Raw genomic sequence first — 21,031 nt, 5'->3', positions numbered from 1 at the left:
TACCCTTATATAAAGTGGCTGGAAGCGAGGGGCTGCGTGTTTGCGTGGATAACCCTTATATAAATTGGCTGGGATCGAGGGACTGTGTGGTGCATGGATTACCCTTATATAAAGTGGCTTGGATCGAGGCTGTGTGGTGCGTGGATTACCCTTGTACAAAGTGGCTGGGATCGAGGGGCTGTGTGGTGCATGGATTACCCTTATATAAAGTGGCTAGGATCGAGGGGCTGCGTGGTTGCGTGGATTACCCTTGTATAATAAAGTGGCTGGGATCGAGGGGCTGTGTGGTGCATGGATTACCCTTATATAAAGTGGCTAGGATCGAGGGGCTGCGTGGTTGCGTGGATTACCCTTGTATAATAAAGTGGCTGGGATCGAGGGGCTGTGTGGTGCATGGATTACCCTTATATAAAGTGGCTAGGATCGAGGGGCTGCATGGATCTTCCTTATATATTGTGGCTAGGATCGAGGGACAGGGTTTTTCCGTGGATTACCCGTGGCTGGATCGTCGGTTTGTCGGTATGTCGGTTTGTCGGTTTGTCCTGAAAAGTACAGCAGCCGAATTACTCCTTTTCTAAAAATGCATCTTTGAGCGGGGAACTATTCCACGCTATACTGGACTTGAACCGAAATGCTCTCTGTTCCGGTAAAACTGGTAACAACGAAGCAATAGTGGTAGGAAGTGTAAATATTGCAAATGCGAGTGAAACTGTTACAAGCATATTTGTCTTACGTTTTTAAAATTTTACCGCTGACAATTGAGCGTCAATTTTTAAAGGGAAAAGACCAAGTTCCCCGTACACCATAACATCGGGTGTTGAGTTGCGTACTTCCAAATGAAGCTAACATGTCGTGACGTATACGTTGGGCGCTATCTTACGGCGTAACATAGATCAAACAGAGAAATGTATCCTGATCGAGGTTGAGGGTTTCCCTGCAGAGCTTTAACCATAGGTAGTCACTACAATTGGAATCCTTGAGCATTTTTATGCCATTTTCGAATTTTGTTCGGTAGAAATGTTTGGCATAAATTTACAATACATCGGGATAGAAGAAAAAACCTGATAATGATTCTGATGAATTCAAACGTATACAATTCTTTGATGACCCCTTCTAGGCCAACCGGGAAATCCTAGGCGTTTTTATTAGCTTGTGTATTTGATTCCAAGTACGCATTTTGATTAAAGAAATGCTATATCTGAGTTGTGACGACAATATATATAATCCCAAATGAATGATGCTATAAAACGATGCACAAACTTTTTGTAAATCATGAAACTGATAATTTAAATGAATAAAGATTCACGAAGAAGAAACACGAAGGACTAGAAACAAATTTGCCTTGATGTGCAGAATTCTGGGAGGCGGATCTGTAATATAAGTGATTAAAAAAGCCTGATGACAATTGAAACTGCATAGAACTGCATAAAGCAGAATATGCAAGAGTTATGAATTTCATATGGAAACCATCAGTTCAGAATTCAACGACTTTCTAAGACTGCTATACCATGCTTTATTCATTATACACCTTAAGTCTCTTTTTCTCAAGATTTAGAAAACAGTAGAGGTCGCGCGTGTAGCCGTCTGGACATATTAACGGCCATAACAGTGATTTACACAGAACCCAGAAATGTGTAAGGAAATAACCATGTTATCTTTCGTTATATTGATGGCAGAGTCTCCAACAATTACGGCTGCAGTACTGTGGATTCGAGTCCCAACTTTCTGAGTATCTAAATGCATGCGCACGCCGACAGTTTCATCATTACAGTTATTTCATGTATGCATTATTTGAATATGATATCATGCAGTCATCGTAACTAGGTGGCGGTGCAGTCGGATTCATTCGTACCGGGGGAATGTCAGGACCTGCCATCATCGTTTTGGCGGCTGGTGTGAAATGAAATTGTGTTGCGCCCACTGGTGATACGTAACCAGTACTAACATTTGAAACGGGTTCAGACCTATAATCCCCAGGATCACGAATGATTGTTGTTGGAAGGTCGTCATAGTCGTTGATAGGACCTCTTTGAGAACTTGACCGTCGTCCCTGATTTTGTCGCTGTGTTGATGATTCAAGTCGTGTGTCGAAACACAGACAATGCATGCGCACGCCGACAACTTCATCGTTTCAGTTATTATATGTATGCACTATTTGAATATGACATCATGCATTCATCGTAACTAGATGGCGGTGCAGCCGGATTAAATCGTACTGGAGGAGCTGCTGGACCTACCATCATCGTGTTGAGGGTTGATGTGGGATGGAATTCAGATGCACCCCCTGGTGACACGTAACCAGTACTAACTGTTGAAACGGGAAACCTATTATCCCCAGGATCACGAAGGATTGTTGTTGGCGGGTTGTCATAGTCGTTGATTAGACCTCTTTGAGAACTTGATCGTCGTCCCCGATTTTGCCGTGGTGTTGACGATTCAGGTCGCGCCTGTTCTGGTTTGATGCGACGGTAGCAGACAATCACGGCAGTTAGAATCAAAATGACGCTCACCAGGACGCCCACTAGAGTACCAACTAATTGTGCATCCTCATCTAAAACGATAGAGAAGATATTTGATGCGGTTTGCTCGTTTAATAGAAAGGGTATAAGCCCAACCCCGGCTGATTACGGTATCCTCACTTTGCATGGGCGTGGTTGCCTATTGTCAAGGTGTATATACCCCAACAGGGGGAAACAAAACCATGGTAAGTGAAGATACCCCAATCAGCTTTGACGTCAGAGACCATAGATCTAGAGCGTTTGGTGTCATTGGTGTATTAGTATAAAACCCGTTTGAAAAATTGCGAAAAACTAATACTCAAAACTAATTTAAACTAACTAAATATTTAAACTAATAAAACGATTATTGGTTAGATAGATTGGGATATAAGGTTCATATCACCTGAATACGTGTAGGTAGGTGGTGGTCTGTCATCTAAAATGATTATATTGTCAAATTGTAATGTATGCGGTCGTGGATCTCGTACTGTGAATGTAAATTTTACCTGAAAATAGAATTATGTCACAGCTGTTAGTCGAGATGTTAATACCACAGGGGTGCAAAAATGGTTTTAAATCTGAAGACTGATCTTGATCTTGAATCATTGGATGGCTATTGAACTCAGAAAGTCTTGCCATGACTCAGCAACTTATCTTTGTATAGAACTACGTATTTACTTTTAGATTTGTGATGCGGGGTTTATCGGGTTAGAGTCCAGACGAAGAAAGGAATCTTGGACCTTTTTTGGAGTTTTTACTATAGCAATTATTAATCCTGCCTTACTCTCATATACTTGAGATCTGTAATGAAATTCACGCTGACATCAACCCATTTCTGCTCGTCGTTTGGCGGCTCCACAGTTTCATTTAACACTCTGTGACTCCTCGATATCGGTGCGAAATTTTCCCTCCCTTCATCAACCGTTACCTCCAGATCTCCAGGATACAACATGTCGTATACATTGTAACTGAATTTAGCGTTTTGTTTCCTGGTGTTAAAATTAACCACGGTGTGGTCAAATATGTACCGCCATAGCCGACTGTGGATATGTAACGCCCAGAGGTAGAACCTACAAAATGAAATCAGTAATCTGAAAGAAACTATTTGTGCGTTAGACTTTTCGATTCCAGGGTAAATTTTCTTATACATTTTGTTGATATCTCGAAGCTTATCTTAATAGCTCCGAATATTGGGGTCAATCGTAAAATCCTTCCCTCCAGCATGACTTTTCTAACCTCCCCACTTCGCTTGATTCCCTTCTACCACTTCCGTATTTCAATAGATTAGATATGTCGAATAAATGTGAATTATTACTTATTGGAAATTCCATTCTTAACTTTGATTTATACTCGACAGTAATCTGTCTTGTTGCTAAATTCATTTCTAGAAACCAAAGAATCCCAATCAATAATTAATATAATCATCATCATCATTATCATCATTATTATTTATTATCATTTTTTGTTATTATTTATCATTATTATCTATAATTATTTAATGCTAATATTTATCACAATTATTACTATTTTTGTTACAATTCATCATTGCTATTATTATTACCATTATTATTATCACCCTTTATTGTAATTATCAGTTTATGTGCATTCATACATTTTTGATCACCGTCAAATGTCACTGTTATTATCAGTTATGTGCATTTTATACATTTTTGATCACCGTCAAATGTCACTGTTATTATCAGTTATGTGCATTTTATACATTTTTGATCACCGTCAAATGTTACTGTTATTTCTATAATTATTGTAATTGCGTATAATGTCCTTTGGACCTTAGCATGTATTTGTTTTGCATATACTATTGACTTTGATTAATAAAATCTATATGTGCTTAAAAAAATCGTAAAATCGTGGTCAGTAGGACGTGATAATGTTTTAGGGAAGACAAATAAAGGTCAAACACGAACCGCTCGCATCTTTCCGCGGAATCACAGGCCGTATCACATTCCATCCGCTGAACCTTCCTGAACATCCACAATCTCCAGATTCAAAATCACATCTCCATTTTTCATCGCCTAAAGTAAAAAACTCGTAAGATATATGTCTTTTTTATTGAAAAGATAGAGGTGGGTGGCTCCGAGGAGAAAATATGGTCTCGGGATGATAAACCTTCAAGCTTGTCGAGGATCGAGCATTCAGTCAGTTCTACGGTTCTGTACTATATGGTTTTATAAAACCGACTTGGTTTCACAATTTCTGAGATTTTGAGCCTTTGATTTTAAATCCAACTCGGAAGACCACTTCAATGCAAGATCAAATTTGGACTTGTGCAACTGGGACCGAGTGATTTAGTAGATGTTATCAAATGATTTCATGATTTTCTATACTTACAGTTGAAACCGCTGCATGAGCAGAGGAAAATCACATTTACAAAATTGGTTCCTAGAGACATTTATTTGTTCCGTTGTGTCGAGAATTCTTCTCTGTGTTTCTTTCTGTCTTATTATTCTATTAAAAGACAGTCGTTGGACAATCGGTAATGAAATATCTATTCAATGTCTGACAGCCATAAATATCTGACGACTCATTTCACATAATATCTGTGACGACATTTCCGACCTTTACTGATTAAACTCGGTATATAAAACACATAATGATAATAATGATAAAATATATTTCTATGTAGCGCTTTATAGAAAAACATATACAACATCACAGATAGTATGAAATACAATATTTCATTGAGCTGAAACATTTTCAGTTGTAAGTTACATTAAAAATATGCTTTCCAAGTCTTTCCTTCAACAGACTCCTCACTCTCCCGAATATAATTTTGAAGTAACTTCCATATTGTTGGAGAGATAAAACGAAAAGATTGATTGGGTGGCTATCAATATTCCTCTTTGGGATAGGCGGTTTACATGAAACATATTCATCAGGACCAGATCTAAGGTGATGACTAGTAGTATACGGTGATTGAATTTGGAAGGGATACGATTACACGAGGCGCGTCACGAACTCCATGGCTTTTTGGATTGGGTTGTTTGTGTCCATCCGAAGAACGTGGCCAAACATGTTCTATCTGGCTCTTTGACTTTTGAGAGTGGCTCTTGATTGACCAAACCGTGGAGTACATCATTGGAGATGAGTATGTTGGGCAACTTGTGACCAGTAATAATCCCGACCCGAGATGGTTCCGGTGACAGGCATCTAACTAGTCGAGATGAGCTTGTGGAACAGCCCGGCTGCTGCAGTTATAGAGCATTACTGACACGCATATGAAGTTGTAGAGACGGAGCCTTGTCTTGAGGAGGACTCCGGTCCAGCGGCTCCACATTTTCCAATCGATTCACCCTCCTCATTGGTTTCCGGGTTGTCTGCAAGGAATCCATAAATATCCCTTTGCCGAAAAAACCAAATGCATAAAATTTAGTAAAAGATGAAAATCAATTTTATGAATTTTATTCGATTCAGATCCAATATAAATAAAGATTAAACCGCATTTTAAACTATTAAATAGAATATTTGAATTTAAAAGCGTTTTAGAATAAAACGTTTGATATCGAGGTTAAATATTTGTGCGGTGCTTGGAACAGTCTATAGTTTGTCATGTTTATAATGTGTACGAATAAAAACAGTGTCATGGATTCAAACATTAGCGTCGATTAATATTCAGTAGCAAGTTGCACAGTCAACACTTTGACTGAGTCAATCAACACATTTAAGACCAGTCTAAGCTTCTTTGGTTCTATGACCAAACTAAAAACTTATAACTAAACTGAAAACCACTTAGCTCTGTTTGGGATTCTATAGCCAATCTAGTTTTGATTCTATGTATAACCAATCTAACCACTTAAGACCAGTCTTAGCTCATTTTGGTTCTGTCGTCATTCTAACAACTTACGTAAGACCAGTCAAATTTTATCTTCTGTAACCAAACAGATCAGTCTTAAGATTTAAGATTTTGGATTTAAGTTTCGAGTATGCAACGAGCGCCCGGATCCAGTTCCACAATATGTGATTTCAAGTTAACTCTGAGTTGAAATTCGTTCATTTTCAATGAACTCTGAGTCAAATATCAACTCATAACTGTGGAACATGGTCCCTGTCTATATAAAATTATCTGCAAACATATTTACACCAAACCTATTAGAAGGAAACATTTCAATACATATTTACAAATTAACAATTTTCGTAAAAATCAATTCGTAAGTCTTCTCTCAAATTGTCAAGTAACTGCTGCCACATAACATTCTACCGATTTCTACGGTTCCCGGTTGCTATGTAATTCATTGTTGTGTCGCTTAGTAACGATGATTCTGTGAAATGGCGGCTGCTTGACGACCCCAGATAAACCGTTTAAATCGATATCGGCAGCGGATTCGAGCAGCCGAAATTTGTATTGATTCATGAGATTCGTGAAGAACAGAAATAGCGCCATCTTAGCCAACGATTCTCCTAAACAAGCACGCTTACCTGCATGAAAACAAATGGGAGGAAATTGTAAATATTAAGGATAAGAAGTTGTTTTCTAAAGCTATCCCTTTATTATTATCTAAAACTAGATCATCTGGACTCAGTTCCTAAGTTCTCAATTACTCTAAACATCGGAGATCAACGGGCTACCGACAACTGTGTGTGGAACTGTGGAACTGTGTGCTGAATCTATTACCAGTAATATTCAGTTCTACAGTTAGTTCAGTTAGAATTTGACTGTAGATTCAATTATAGGAATGAACTGATTTGAACTGATTAAGTCAAAAGTTGAATGAATACAGCTAATGAATACATCTAATGATCTCAACTATATAGTCAAATTTAAAACATTGAAATGTGGAGTAGGCACTTCGTTGTGGAACTGGTTTCTGGGCTATGGAACCGGTTTCTGAACTATATGCAGCTGTGGACAGAACTTTGGAACAAATTCCTGAACTGTGGAATCGGGCCCTGAATTCAGCCAGTCCCGGAAATGGTTTTGTCCACATTGTTCTAGTGTAAACAATCAGACATAAAGGTTGTTGGTGAAGGTCTTAAACCGTTGAACTGAATCCTAAACCGATCATCTAGGGATTTCTCCCAGGGTGTATTTGTTACGTACCAATAAGGAACGGTATGAGGAATTCCTCGTTAACATGCTGCCCGTTTTTATCAAGAAAATGACTCGGATCAAATTGTTCCGGACGATTCCAGATTTCAGCGTCGTTATGAACCGCCCAGATATTCGCCATTACGATCGTACCACGTGGTATATCGTAACGACCCAGTGTGACGTCACGAGTATTGTTAGCGTGAGGTACGCCGAAAGGCATGATAGTCGCGAACCGTTGGCTCTCCATCAGTACTGCTCGCGTGTATGGTAACATAGCAGAGTCCGACATCGTTATAAATTCGTTGCAACGATTTGAGCGAAATTCTTCCAATTCTTCGTGAACCTAGGAAAATAAATCACCAAAAATGTTTTTCCATGAGTATTCGCCAGTAACAGGAGCAAGTACAATTTAACTGGGTCCGTAACCACTTCTTGTGAAAATCAGCGTTTTTTGAATAGTCACCACTCACTTCACCTGACTATTGAATACCTACCGAGCTATTTCGAAATTGTTATAATTGCTCTAGCTTTTTGCCGTGGTGTTTTAAATCTTTCCCTCATCTTCACTAAGGGTCATTCGGAATGAGATACTTAAGAACGAATCGAATTCATGAATATTCATTAATTATCCGATTTGAATATGTTAATTACCTTCTGTTGTATGTGTGGATATATACACATGTATAGTATCGTCCAGCGTAGTGTAATAGCAGTAGTTTCAGTACCGGCAACAAACATATCTCTGATAACCTGTACCATCTGCTGTTCTAGAAAAAATTCATCAGGGTTCACGATAAAGTCTTACTAAAACCTAATTAGATTATTTCATGTTTTCTATGAGGACAACAATTCAAACTTAGCCGTTATATGCTTAGACCTGTTCTTGTAACTATACCCTATCACAGAAATTCCTTAGTAAGTCTTATCCATTAATTTACTTGGTGCCACGGATGTACAACGCCCCCTAGAGGAACAACATAACACCAAAAACGGGAAAAACTACCTACGGTAATTTCATGTTTTCGATGAGGACAAAAATTCAAAATTAACTGTTTTAAGATTATGCTTTTTTCGTGAATCACGACCCAGGGGATAGCTGCTGTTTCAAAAGTTGGTTTATTTTAACTGCTGAATAAATGTCATAGGGGCATTTGAAATTGTATTGTAACCATGGTATTTATCCGCCATTGAACTTTAACCAACTTTAGACAACCAGTTTTGATTGTCACTATGTCAACTATCCACTGCTCCCCCTGGCGGTTGTGTATAGTTACCATTATAATGTCCATTGATCGTAGATTTTTCAGTTCTGTTCAGTTCCTGTAAATAAGCATCGATAAAATCTTCGATTCTATTCTCGCAAAATCTCGTTCTATGTTCGTCGATCTGTTCTCGTATGAACTCGTTGATTCTCGCGGAAACTCGCTGTATCCGCCGGAAGCTGAGCGGATCTCCCGGACAATGACGTAACCATGGTAGATAATTCAACAAACCGAAGAATCCTACTTTTCCCATTGTCCATTCTAATGACGTCATGAATTCGGAGAACTTCCGGTCGCCGTATTCGTGACGTTTTCCGAACACGACTGAGCTGATAATGTTTGAAGTTGCTGTCGTCATTCTGTGGTGAATATCGACAGGGCAGTTCTCAACGGTCTGCAGATGCTCGATCAGATTTTGAACCTCATCGAGGATACGCTGTTCGGACTGATATTTTCCCATTCCGAAATCTTTCATCACCGATAACGTGAACCGTCGCTGTTGTTTCCAGACTTCGCCGTCGCATCCTAAAATACCTGTAACATTCGAAACCAATGATAACCAGTAACGAAACACTCCGAGTCCGTGTCGTAAAGCTAAATACAAAATCCATGCACACTAAAAATTTAGAAAAATGGAGTCGAAATATTTCCTCGGGCTCAAACAGTGGAACCTTGTTTATATTACAAAGTTCAAGGTATAACGATGATTTTCGGTTGTCCCGGCTAAAAGTCGTACAAAATTACTAGTACTGAAAAATCAGCTTAAAACGAACGCGATGATACGAAAAATTCGTTAAATTCGTTAAACGATGAAAATTTACGGCCCCCATGTCTCATTTCCCTAGTAAACCAATGCGGTTTTTATGATTGCTGATCAAGACCACCTATCGGTGGTACACATTTAGTATATATAAATAAAAATGACATTTGACATCGTGCCGAAGATTTTGATTGATGAATAAATGAATAAATTTCTAAAAAGTGTTTTTTAATATCATTATTTACATTATTCAGAATCGTGTACATATAAACCTACGTCAAACTGGGAACATGAGGGCGAGCAACGAATCGAAAGGCAACTGTTGGCGGAAAATTTCAAATTGGATTGCATGTTACGAATTTTCGTTAATACGAATGATTTTTTATTGCCCCAAGTACTCGTATTAACGAGGTTCCACTGTATCTGTTTTAGGTAGGTTTCGACTATATCCTAATAGTCATCTTCAAGAATACTATATCAACAAAACTATAATGTATATAAATATAATATCTTTGTTCTGGATATATTGCATATCTGATTATTTTGTAATAACCCTGTATTCATGAAGATGACTATTAGGAATAAGTCGAAACGTTGAATGAATATCAATCAAAATATCAAAAGAAACAACATAACCCCTGTTCAACAGGACACCTGGAGACAATATTTATACCAAATACCTTTTCCGTTGGTGAGAAATTTTTTGAAGAACATTTCAGGTCTATCTCTCAATTGATCTCCGTTCTTTACGAACGCATCTTTAATAGCGGAGTACGTATTCAGAAAAGTGACTGCTGTTGGACCCAACCATAGAAATATCAAATCGGTCTCGAATTTCACAGATAATTCTTTAGCTTTCTTCGCTAGATTCTGACCTGAAAAGAAACAAGAACAGTCTTCAGTTCTGCAGCAGATAATTTACATCGTTCTGAGCCCAGTTCCACCGCTGTGTGGGTCTATTTTGACATTGAAACCAGTTCCACAGTTTTGTGCATTAAATTTGACTCTGAAACCAGTTCCACAGTTGCGTGGGTTTAGTGTTTGACTCTGGATTCGGTTCCACAGTAATTGTGTAGGTTTATTGGTGAAGGTTTCTAATCCAGATCAAATATTCTGTAATGTATATATCTATTTATATTGGGTCATCTAATTTCTAGAAATGATTCTAAATAATTCCAAGAAAAGTCGACCGAACACGGCCAGTGTAGTAGTACATATACACAATCTGTATCAGGTGACCAAATTCCGAGATAATAATTAATTTCATTTCTTGTCGCTGTTAATAATAATATGTTTGTAATTGTGTAGATAAAACGGTCATCTCAATAAACACAGCATCTATACAGGAGAGATGTAGTCGCGAACGTACGCAGATTCATGTCAAGGTATGCAACGAACGATACACAGTCCACAGTCAACACTTCAGACCATATTTATAACCAATCGAACAATCTCTTGAGACTTGAGACCAGTCTAAGCTCATTCTGGATGAATAACCAATCTAACAACTTAAGACCAGTCTAAGCTCATTCTGGTTCTCTAACCAATCTTACACCTCTTGAGACCATTCCAAGCTCCTTTTCATTATACAACCAATCTAACAACTTGAGACCAGTCTAATCTCATTCTGGATCTATAACCAATCTTACAACTCTTGAGACCAGTCTAAGCTCATTTTCGTTCTATAACCATTCTAACAACTCCAGACCAACCTTATGATTAAGGACCTTTTTCAGGCTTGAGTGCGACTGGACGCAGATAACAATAAACACAATTTCAGTTCATACCGAGGAGAAAATGTGTGTTCATTGTTTGTTTGTTCAGAATGAATGTTTTGTACCTGGCAAAAAAGAATCTGAGACTTAATTCAGTAATCTTAGAGTATTATCTGGTAAACTACAGGTTGCTGTTTACACCTGAGGGTTCATCTCTAAATAAACAAAATGCGCGCCAAGCAAATCAGAAAAATTTGCTCTACTTCAAAGATAATAGAGATAGGTAAAAAGTAGCTATCATGAGGATAAAATTCCTTTGGTTTATTTTCCCAAGAATTCTGGATTTTATATTTGTCTGTTCTTGACGCCAGTGCGTCAGTCAGGCAACCTGAAGAATTATACTTTTCTAAATGGGGAAAAATTAAACTTATTGATAAAGCGATTTTCCTAAAGAGAGATTATCAGTACTATATTAACCTGTTTTTCTCAATAGTACAAATAAATTCATTGACAATGTGACACGCCTGACCGACTTTTTCAATCCCATTCTGCCGCGCAATAACGTCACATTCTAATTTTCATTGACTAACAATGAACTGATATTTCAGTTATAAAGCAAAATGATCTTGAAAACTATCATATTTCCCCTTTAGCACTATACGACGCCGATAACAGCTAAGTATACATTTAACCAATGCAAGATCGCTTTAGATGCTGGTACTGAAACTGATTATCAAATAAAGAATGGTTATTTCTGAATAAAATGTTAATTCGGACTACACAATTGCACCGGTCAAATCAAGACCTAGAGGTATTTATCAAAACATCGAGTGAAAAATCGCTTTAAAACAGGTTATGGAGACAATATTACATATATACAGACTATAGTACCTTATTGACCTCTTTTTCTCGAAAGAACAAATCAATCTATTGATTATTTCACACGCCTGACCGAATTTCGCGCGGCACTTTCAAATCTGTTATTCGCCGAATAAAGACTGGTTATTTGTGAATAGATTTATAAACTTGTTTTGCCCGATTTTCCCCTCAATTAATAGCGGCGGTGGAGCGATTTATCGGTTGAAATGTCAGGGTTGTTTCCTTCATCTCCTTACAACAATTAAACTGGGTGACCGAATTTCCGAGCGACTTTGATTGTATTTTATCGGAATTATTTTTCTGGAAAAAAATCGGTCAATTTTTTCTTCTCGCGTCATAAAGAGCTCGACCGGCAAAATCGGTGTAATCAAAATGATGAATACCGCGCAGGGGGAACGAGGCATTGACTGATACTTACAACTGAAATCGTTGGTCAAATAACAACATATTCTTTCAAGGTGATTTTGAATAAGAAAAGTTACTAATTTGAAGAATTATGCGGGGTTGATTTGACTCTGGACCCAGTTCCACAGTTGTATGGGTTCAATGTAACTCTCTTTTCAGTTCCACAGTTGGGTGGGTATGATTAGACTGTGGACCTAGCTCCACAATGTCGTGTGAGTTTAATTTTGACTCTGTATCCAGTTCCACGGTTGGGTGGGTTTAATTTGACTCTGGGTCCACTTTCATAGTTTTGTGGTTTTTATTTTAACCTGGACCCAGTTCCACAATAGGATCGAACGATAGAGGAGAGAATGAACTAATGGTCCTTGTTGAACCAATAACTGTGGAAGACAACCACGGAAAGGTCGTAGATTTTATCAATATCTTGCAATGTGAAGATAAGAAACCAAACAAAAACCACTTAACTTCCTGAGACCAGAAAACAATACATCGAAAATCAACTACAAATTTGCGTTTTAAATCTTTCAATAACAATCAGACAAATGTTAAAATGCATTCAGATGAGTTGATAAAAATCAATAATCGGAAATGAATTAGTGTCAGATAAAACTGTTGTAGCGTTCTACTATCACTATCTTAATTCGGTCCTCATGTGACTGGTTCTGAGGAGTTCCCGCTACATGATGTCACAACTGCGGTACTAGACCCTGTCACCAGAACGATTCCTCGGTAAAACATAGTTATACAGACTTTCAAAACAGATACTTTCACTCATAGATTTGAGACGAAATGCCACTACACGCAGAGTGTCTTTATAAAAGTGGGGTTTCCTTCAGTTTGATTTAGACGGTCAAATACAAACTAAATAGACATGTGGAAACCAATTATCCGATTCCACAGTTGTGAGTTCAGAATTAACTCTGAGTCAAAACTATGGAATTGGATTATGAAGACTTACCTACAAATGGTATATAACCGATAAGAGGAAGTCCACGTGGTCCGGGAGGAAGTCGCCGACTACAGCGATCAGTCATTATCTTCACCAGTACCACACATATCGACATTAATACCAGAATATTCGTAGTTAGATTTGTATTTTCGGTCCAGGTTGCGGCTATCACAGTTAACACAGCCATCGCTCCCTAGCTCTCGATCCTGTTATAGTTAACTGAGCAGTGAGCTGGTCACGTGTTGGTTCCGTTCACCGTTCAGTTTGAAAGTAACATCTGGATTCATCCGGGTATTCATTCATTAGATCGACCAATCGCGTTCCGTCCCGCTGTGTTAATGCCGACAGTCACAGCTAGAGGTCACGGGCAACAGATTTAGTTCTGAACAGGTTTAGCGTGCGGAGCGATCGATTTAATTCCTAAAACCTTCCGGATTCTACTTTAAGTAGTGTATAAAACCCGGCCCCTGCGGAGTTCAAGTTGAAACCGGCCCTTTGACGAAGAGAAGCCTGTTCGTTGAGAGAAATATTGTTGTCTTGCAGCAGCGGCAGCAGTAGCAGCAGTAGCAGCGTTTCGGAGCTGGTGCTGAGTATGAACTGATAGACTATTCCTCTCACACCGATATATATCTCTGATACTAATCGAGGCTAATGAGCTCAAATTAGTTGAAATGATTAAAAAAAACGGGTTAAATATTTTTGACAGCGAATTTATCAAAACTGGTTTAACTCGGACACAACAACACAATCTAATCTAGTTTTATATAAGATCGGATTACAAGTTCTATCGAAACCAGATAATAGTTGTGTGTGTTGAGGAAGGATACTTGAATGACTTATATATCTTTTACACTGGCGCCCGATAAACAACAGCGGTGCTTTCACGAACTATATATATATATATATATATATATATATATATATATATATATATATATATATATATATATATATATATATATATATATATATATATATATATATATATATATATATATCATTAGTCAGATATTTGACGAATATAAGACGAAATAGACTATGAAATCAATTATAATTTATTGAGAATCATTAATAGCAAGTGACATTTAATAATAATAATAATTCACAGATTAAATTTATTTTGATGGTTATCAAAGTGCAAATATAATTTCATAATTAGTTACATAAATTATACATAATACATGACAATCATCAGGACCTCGGAAATCATTATACGATTGTCGAGTCGAGGCTCTAGAGCAGACAAATACAATTATGAAAAAAAGAAAATTAAGAATCATCTATACTGGATCATTGGGCAAACTGCATCAGGTTGACGACAACTCATTAATTTCGTCGGAAGAGATGACGTTGGATTTATGTGAATATCGAGTTACTCAAGGAAGGTTGCAATGGCATCAAGTCAAGTGCCGCCCCTGTATATAATATTGACGGTAAATGCGTGAACTAACCGTAGATCTGGGTATACCCACCTGTGGCATGCGAATAATCGGTTAGTTCACACATTCACCGTCAACGTTTTAATTAGAGGCAGCACTCAACGGTTAAGATCTACCACATATCGAAATTGTCCTATGGCATGCGAGTAACGAAAAATGTTTTTTTCAGGCAAAATTTCATGTTTTATTCAATAAAATTTTGTTTGAAACGTATAGTTCTATCAACGCCGAGTTTTTATTATAGGAGAATTAGTTTTTTAAACGAGCTTTGAATCACTAATGAATAGAAGTTCGTTGAGCCGCGATCCCCGGGTGAAAGAGCGCCGGGCCCGGGGTCAACCAGCGGCCTAGACCAAATTCGGTTTTCGTATCTAGCCGACTAGTGGTCAGAATTAATAACCGAATGCGTTTTATTACCGAACTATTTCTGGAATATGGTTCCGACTAATTAACATTCGGTTTCACTTAGTTTGAATACAGTCGGCTAGCTCCGATAACCGAAGTTCGCTCTGGTGATCCCTCACGTGCCGCAGGAAAAATTCATAACGCGAATCGGGTCGAACAGCATGCTCGGGCGCGGATCCAGGGCCATTCAATGACTACAGCACAGTGAAAAAAAGGGCAGCGAGTATCCATGCCAAGAAAGCGACGTAGTCGCAAAGCAGATAAAGGGAGGTCCGGGGGTTTTTAAATATTATGTTACGTTAATGCATTTTCCGAGATATATCAACAAGTAAAACCTGACCCTAAGTCTGCCTTTTTACTAGATTTGCTTAAAATTTGTGTGCCATGTATTGGTATCATGCCACTAAATTTGCCTTCATATTCAATTTGCTCGCACAACGAATGGTGTGAATATCATACTGTGGTGACTTGTCACCGACAATACCAATCTCTGATTGCAAACAGTTTCTAAATCCTGTTGTCACGGCAAGAGTTTTCAAATGCAGTTCTTTGTCAATCACAAAATAAAGGTAATTTTTCACCAAAAGTGTCGCATTTTAAGAAAAATAAGAACCTAAAAATAAACTCAAAAACTTGTATAAAGGGAATCAAAAGTATCAATGGTTACTTTCGCCTGAATTTCTACAGTGGATTTTCATACAGAAATATTCACGAATATCTCGTCCCAGGAAACGATATATGTAAAAATTTACCACATAGTTACTTTTGACTTGTTCAGAGATTGGAAAAATTGAAGCAATAGTGCTTGGAAGTGTAAATATTGCAAATGCGAGTGAAACTGTTAAAGCATTATTGTTGTACGTTTTGATTTTGTAGTTTTCTGATCGGACGAAACCATTTTTGAACCTCTGAATAACTGAATTATTGTAACAGAATTTGATGTAATGATTGAAGTTAACGGTTAAAATGAAGCTATAGATTACACTCGTATTTTGAAAAATCTTATTTGGTCAAGTAATTTATAGTAATACCCGAAAAACTTGTCAGTAAAATGTAGCTTTAAACAGAAGTGAGCAGCGATTTTCGGGCAAACCATAGGTCAAAACAGCAGCGCAGTGATCCCTTGCGTACGCAGGAAAAATTTGGAGATTTGCTCAAACAACGGATGATGAGAATACTGTGGTAGTCAAGGTTTGATTGCCGCCCGCCAAAGCTCACGTCAACACAAACCCTGACTGCAAACCCTTCATTGGTCCATATATTACATTGCCCATGATTTCTTGGTCAACCCTTGCTTTTTTCCCAGCTGGTTTGGTTTGTTTGAGGTTGGGGTTCCAGTATTGTGAGAGTTGGGATTTTGTGACAGCTGGGGTTTGTGAAAGTTGGGGTGTAAGGGTTTGATAGGAGAATCGGGAGAGTTGAGGCTACTGTGGGTGTGATAAGGATAGTAGCTAAAGATTGTATAACAATAGATCTGCAGCATGCTCGCACAACGGATGGTGAGAATATCGCACTGTGGTGACTATTCACCGATAATAAATACTATTATTTTCTGAATACAAACAGTTTCAAATCCTATACTATATTTTGTATAGCCTAGAGTTGTCAAATGCAGTTCTTTGTGAATCACAAATAAGGCAAATTTTTCGCCAAAGGGTCAATTTTAGGAACAATAAGAACCTATGACAATAGACTCAAAAATTTGTATGGAGTGAAATTTGAAGCGAAATTTGAAATCTGTCTGCCTGTCTGAGAATGTACTGACTGTCTGAGAGTGTACTGACTGCCTGAGAGTGTACTGACTGCCTGATCATAGTATTCTGTCAAAATCCCCGTGCTGACTGTCCGAGAGTGTACTGACTGTCTGGGAATGCACTGGAACAGTCTTTGTCTTCTTGCGAATTGGAAAATTAATCTAACTTTAATATTACAAGATATGGCTATAGTAAGATTTATTATCAACCGTAAATAGAAATTGACACGATTTACTCCGATTTTGTGAAATGTTATTATTCCGTAATATATAAATGTAAAAGAAGAATTCATAGAAAATGGTGAAATATCGTATAGTAAAACATCTGAACAGGTTGGCAAAATGTCTAACAGTTTAATATCGGCAAAGAGGCCAAAACAACACCAGTTTATTATAAACGGTCAAAATAACATCAGTTTTATCCAAATATACCACTTGCCCTTACCCTAGCCACTGGTAGAGGCATAATCCTCTCGCTTGCCAGCCTTGTGTCCTAACCTCTAGTTGATCACGAAGTCCCGGTGACTGATTCAGTTTGTAAAAGTTACTGAGTCTGGTAGCTGTGGTGACCAGTCAGGTAGGTATCCTCACTAACAATACTTTCTCTCATTGATTCTCTGGTATAACCTATGTTTATCAGACCCCTTTCTACCAGGAGGTTTCGACAAGCAAAATGGATTATTTGAAAATGGCACTATAGTGCCTTTTAGATCTGGATATACCCACCTGTGGCATGCGAATAATCGGTTAGTTTACACATACACCGTCAACGTTATGTATTGAGGCAGCATTTGGCGGTTATATTCTACCTCAGATCGCTATTGTTACTGCGGCATGCGAGTAATAAAGGATATTTTTGCAAGCAGAATTTCATACATCATTCAATGAAATTTTGATTCAAACGTTTCTATCAACGCCGGGGTTTATGTGGTTGTCAAGGTTTGAATGCCGCCCGCCGAAGCTCACGTCAACCCTGACTGCAAACCCTTCATTGGTCCATATATATTACATTGCCCATAAATTCTTGGTCGGAGATGTTGCCTTTTAGGTAGTTAAACATGTATCGACTCCACATTCACGTTTGATGATAGTTTAGAGGGATCGTCTATGGTCGATCCATAGTCAACTATGTTCGGCCCCACCTACGTATAATTCTTATCAACCCTTGCTTTTTTCCCAGCAGGTTTGGTTGTTTGAACTGTTGGAGTTTGTTGGAGTATTGTGAGAGTTGGGATTTTGTGACAGCTGGGGTTTGTGAAAGTTGGGATGTGAGGGTTTGATAGGAGAATCGGGAGAGTTGAGGCTACTGTGGGTGTGATAAGAATGGCAGCTATAGCTTGTACCACATATCAATAGATCTGCAGCATGCTCGCACAACGGATGATGAGAATATCGCACTGTGGTGACTATCCACCGATAATAAATACTATCATTCTGTTATTACAAACAGTTTCAAATCCTCTACTACATTTCGTATAGCCAAGAGTTTAAAAAAGCAGTTCTTTGTTAATCACAAATAAGGCCAATTTTCGCCAAAGGTTCACACATTTTAGGAACAAGAAGAACCTAACAATAGACCCAAAAACTTGTATGGAGTGAAATTTGAAGCGAAATTTCACTGGTTATTTTTGACTGAATTTCTACAGCGGATTTTCATACAGAAATATTCACGAATTTCTCGTCCCAGTAAAAGATATATGTAAAAATTTACCACATAGTTACACATTTCAAAGTGTGCAAATATATCGTATAGAACACTTTTGACTTCTTCAGAGATTGGAAAAATTGAAGTAATAGTGCTTGGAAGTGTAGATATTGCAAATGCGAGTGAAACTGTTACAAGCATTATTGTTGTACGTTTTGATTTTGTAGTTTTTTGATCAGACGAAATCATTTTTGAACCTCTGAATAACTGAACTATTATAACAGAATTTGATGTAATGATTAAAGTTAACGGTAAAAGGTAGATGTAGATTACGATTATTTTGAAAAATTTTATTTGGTCAAATAATTTATAGTAACACCCGAATAATTTGTCAGAAAAGTTTATCGACAAAACAGGTGTGAGATATAAAACCAGTGCATTCCCTGCAATTATTATCAATATAGCAAATCTAGCAAATCTCGGTGTACATATCAAACGAGATGTGAATGGGAAGAGCACAATTGCCGTGCGTTCTAAAGATATTGCTGCTATTAACCACGAACTATTACAGAGTGCAAGGTTCACTATGAATTGATAGATTTGACAACTAATCAGTGAACTCATGATGGATATAGGACCATCTTTAATGTGAAAGAGAACAAACTGTAAAACAGGCGTCAGAGTAAAATTGATACCGTAAATAGAATCACTGAGAGACAAAACGATAAGATAGTTAGCGTAAGATAAACTGCGGAATCTGCGGCTTATCATAACCAGGAATGTAGCTGAATTTCCAAACGCTCCTAACAAGAACACTATAGGCAGAATGACCAGTGATACCGTACGGTAGATTCCAGACCTGTTCACAACATACATGAAAATGACGTAACTTCGACTGATTTGCATCCGAGTTGAATTCATGAGAATGAGAGTGTGCTGCCTGCCCGGGTGTGTACTGACTCTCTGAAATTGAACTGACTGTCTGAAAGTGTAATGATTGTCTGAGAGTGTGCTGACTGCCTAATCATAGTGTCCTGACTGTCTGAGTCAGTACCGACTGCCTGAGATTTTACTGACTGGTTGAGTGTATTATGACTCTGAGAGTGTACTGACTATCTGAGTTAACCGACTGTCTGAGAATATACTGGAACTGTCTGTGTCTTCTTGCGTATTGGAAAATCACTTCAACATTTTAGTCTTTTGTACAGCTACAATTCACTCCAATTTTGTGAAATGTTATCATTTTGTAAAATATAAATGTAAGCAGAATTAATTGTAAATGGTGAAATATGTTATAGTAAAACGTCTGAAAAGGTTGGAAAATGTCTATCAGTTCTATATTGGTAAAAAGGTCCGCTTATGATAAAAGGTCAAAATAACATCAGCTTATTATATATAAATCAGTTGTTGTACTAACATACGCCATCTCCCACCGTGATTTGAAAGGGCCTCTCGCCTGCCAGCCTGGTGCCCTAACCACTGTAGTAAGACCCGGCGACTGATTCAGTTTGTAAAAGTCAGTCTGGTAGCCGTGGTGACCAGCACGGTAGGTGACTTCACTTCTTCATTGATTCTCTGATATAACCTCTGTTTATCGTATGGGACCACTTTGTAACAGGAGGTTTCGACATGCAAAATATATGGTTTGAAAATGGCATTATGGGCATCAGGGGTTTGTTAAGTACAACGAACCCCCGCGGTTGTAAAAGCAACCATCGTGCGCGTGACAGGCGAATAAATGGCGGAAACTGGCTTGTGGAAAAAAATCGCACCGACGAAGGGTTAACAAATGCAGGGAAATGGGCAACTTGTGGTCGATCATGAAGTTTAATGCCAATCAACGTCAGGTTCCGAATGTCGGCAGGAATAATGTGTCTCGCCCTTCTTCTTTATTTTGATGGTCACGTGCTACGTTGCAAACACGTGTGTCAACCTGAAACGGTCCCACCACGTCGATGCGCCCATGCAGTAGTAAACGTATGAACCACTTCTCCCTGGTTAGATCAGACCTAGCTGTTCGATCTTTGGGACCCCAGCCTTTTTCACACCGCCACGGACATTACAAGAAGGGTAATGCGTCATTTACGCCCAGCCAATGACTATACGCAAACCGTACCCCAGGATGATGTGTGGACCAGCTACTGTCCAAGTGGTCCATCCATCTGTAACATCTCGTCGACGCTGATTCGTATTTACCATTTACAATAATTATTAAAGAGTCCGATATAAACACTTGTGCGATTGCCCGGGACAAGTATAATTCCCCCGGACCAA

At 38.3% G+C, this 21,031-nt stretch overlaps 2 protein-coding genes across 2 annotated transcripts; both read right to left on the bottom strand.

Annotated features, from left to right (window-relative positions):
* Positions 1 to 875: 875 nt before the first annotated feature.
* On the bottom strand, positions 876 to 5,041 carry LOC141899836 (uncharacterized). Its single transcript, XM_074786397.1, has 6 exons — positions 4,848 to 5,041; positions 4,424 to 4,531; positions 3,283 to 3,568; positions 2,902 to 3,004; positions 1,508 to 2,551; positions 876 to 961 (listed from the first exon to the last, which is right to left on the bottom strand). The coding sequence occupies exons 2-5, from the start codon at positions 4,486 to 4,488 to the stop codon at positions 2,139 to 2,141; spliced, it is 867 nt and encodes a 288-aa protein (XP_074642498.1). The 5' UTR covers positions 4,489 to 4,531; positions 4,848 to 5,041; the 3' UTR covers positions 876 to 961; positions 1,508 to 2,138.
* A 988-nt stretch (positions 5,042 to 6,029) lies between these two features.
* LOC141898362 (cytochrome P450 2U1-like) lies at positions 6,030 to 13,600 on the bottom strand. The gene is made up of 6 exons (XM_074784215.1): positions 13,525 to 13,600; positions 10,248 to 10,442; positions 8,820 to 9,341; positions 8,197 to 8,312; positions 7,555 to 7,888; positions 6,030 to 6,932 (listed from the first exon to the last, which is right to left on the bottom strand). Exons 1-6 carry the CDS (start codon positions 13,598 to 13,600, stop codon positions 6,721 to 6,723), a joined length of 1,455 nt encoding a protein of 484 aa, XP_074640316.1. The 3' UTR covers positions 6,030 to 6,720.
* Positions 13,601 to 21,031: the final 7,431 nt, after the last annotated feature.

This window comes from Tubulanus polymorphus, chromosome 2, assembly GCF_964204645.1.
Source record: "Tubulanus polymorphus chromosome 2, tnTubPoly1.2, whole genome shotgun sequence".
Lineage (NCBI taxonomy): Eukaryota > Metazoa > Nemertea > Palaeonemertea > Tubulaniformes > Tubulanidae > Tubulanus > Tubulanus polymorphus.
Note: the sequence above shows the minus strand (reverse complement) of the source record. Positions and strands in the feature narration are given on the sequence as shown.

Bases quoted from the DNA above. Each gene is read 5' to 3' on its own strand.
- LOC141899836 (XM_074786397.1), bottom strand. From the start codon at position 4,488: ATGTTCAGGAAGGTTCAGCGGATGGAATGTGATACGGCCTGTGATTCC. The intron at 3,569-4,423 runs GTTCGTGTTTGA...TTCATTTTGTAG, and splicing joins TCCGCGGAAAGATGCGAGCG to GTTCTACCTCTGGGCGTTAC. The intron at 2,552-2,901 runs GTGATATGAACC...CTATCGTTTTAG, and splicing joins ACCTACCTACACGTATTCAG to ATGAGGATGCACAATTAGTT.
- LOC141898362 (XM_074784215.1), bottom strand. From the start codon at position 13,600: ATGACTGATCGCTGTAGTCGGCGACTTCCTCCCGGACCACGTGGACTT. The intron at 10,443-13,524 runs GTAAGTCTTCAT...GTTTCTTTTCAG, and splicing joins CGGTTATATACCATTTGTAG to GTCAGAATCTAGCGAAGAAA. The intron at 7,889-8,196 runs GTAATTAACATA...TTATTTTCCTAG, and splicing joins ATCCACACATACAACAGAAG to GTTCACGAAGAATTGGAAGA.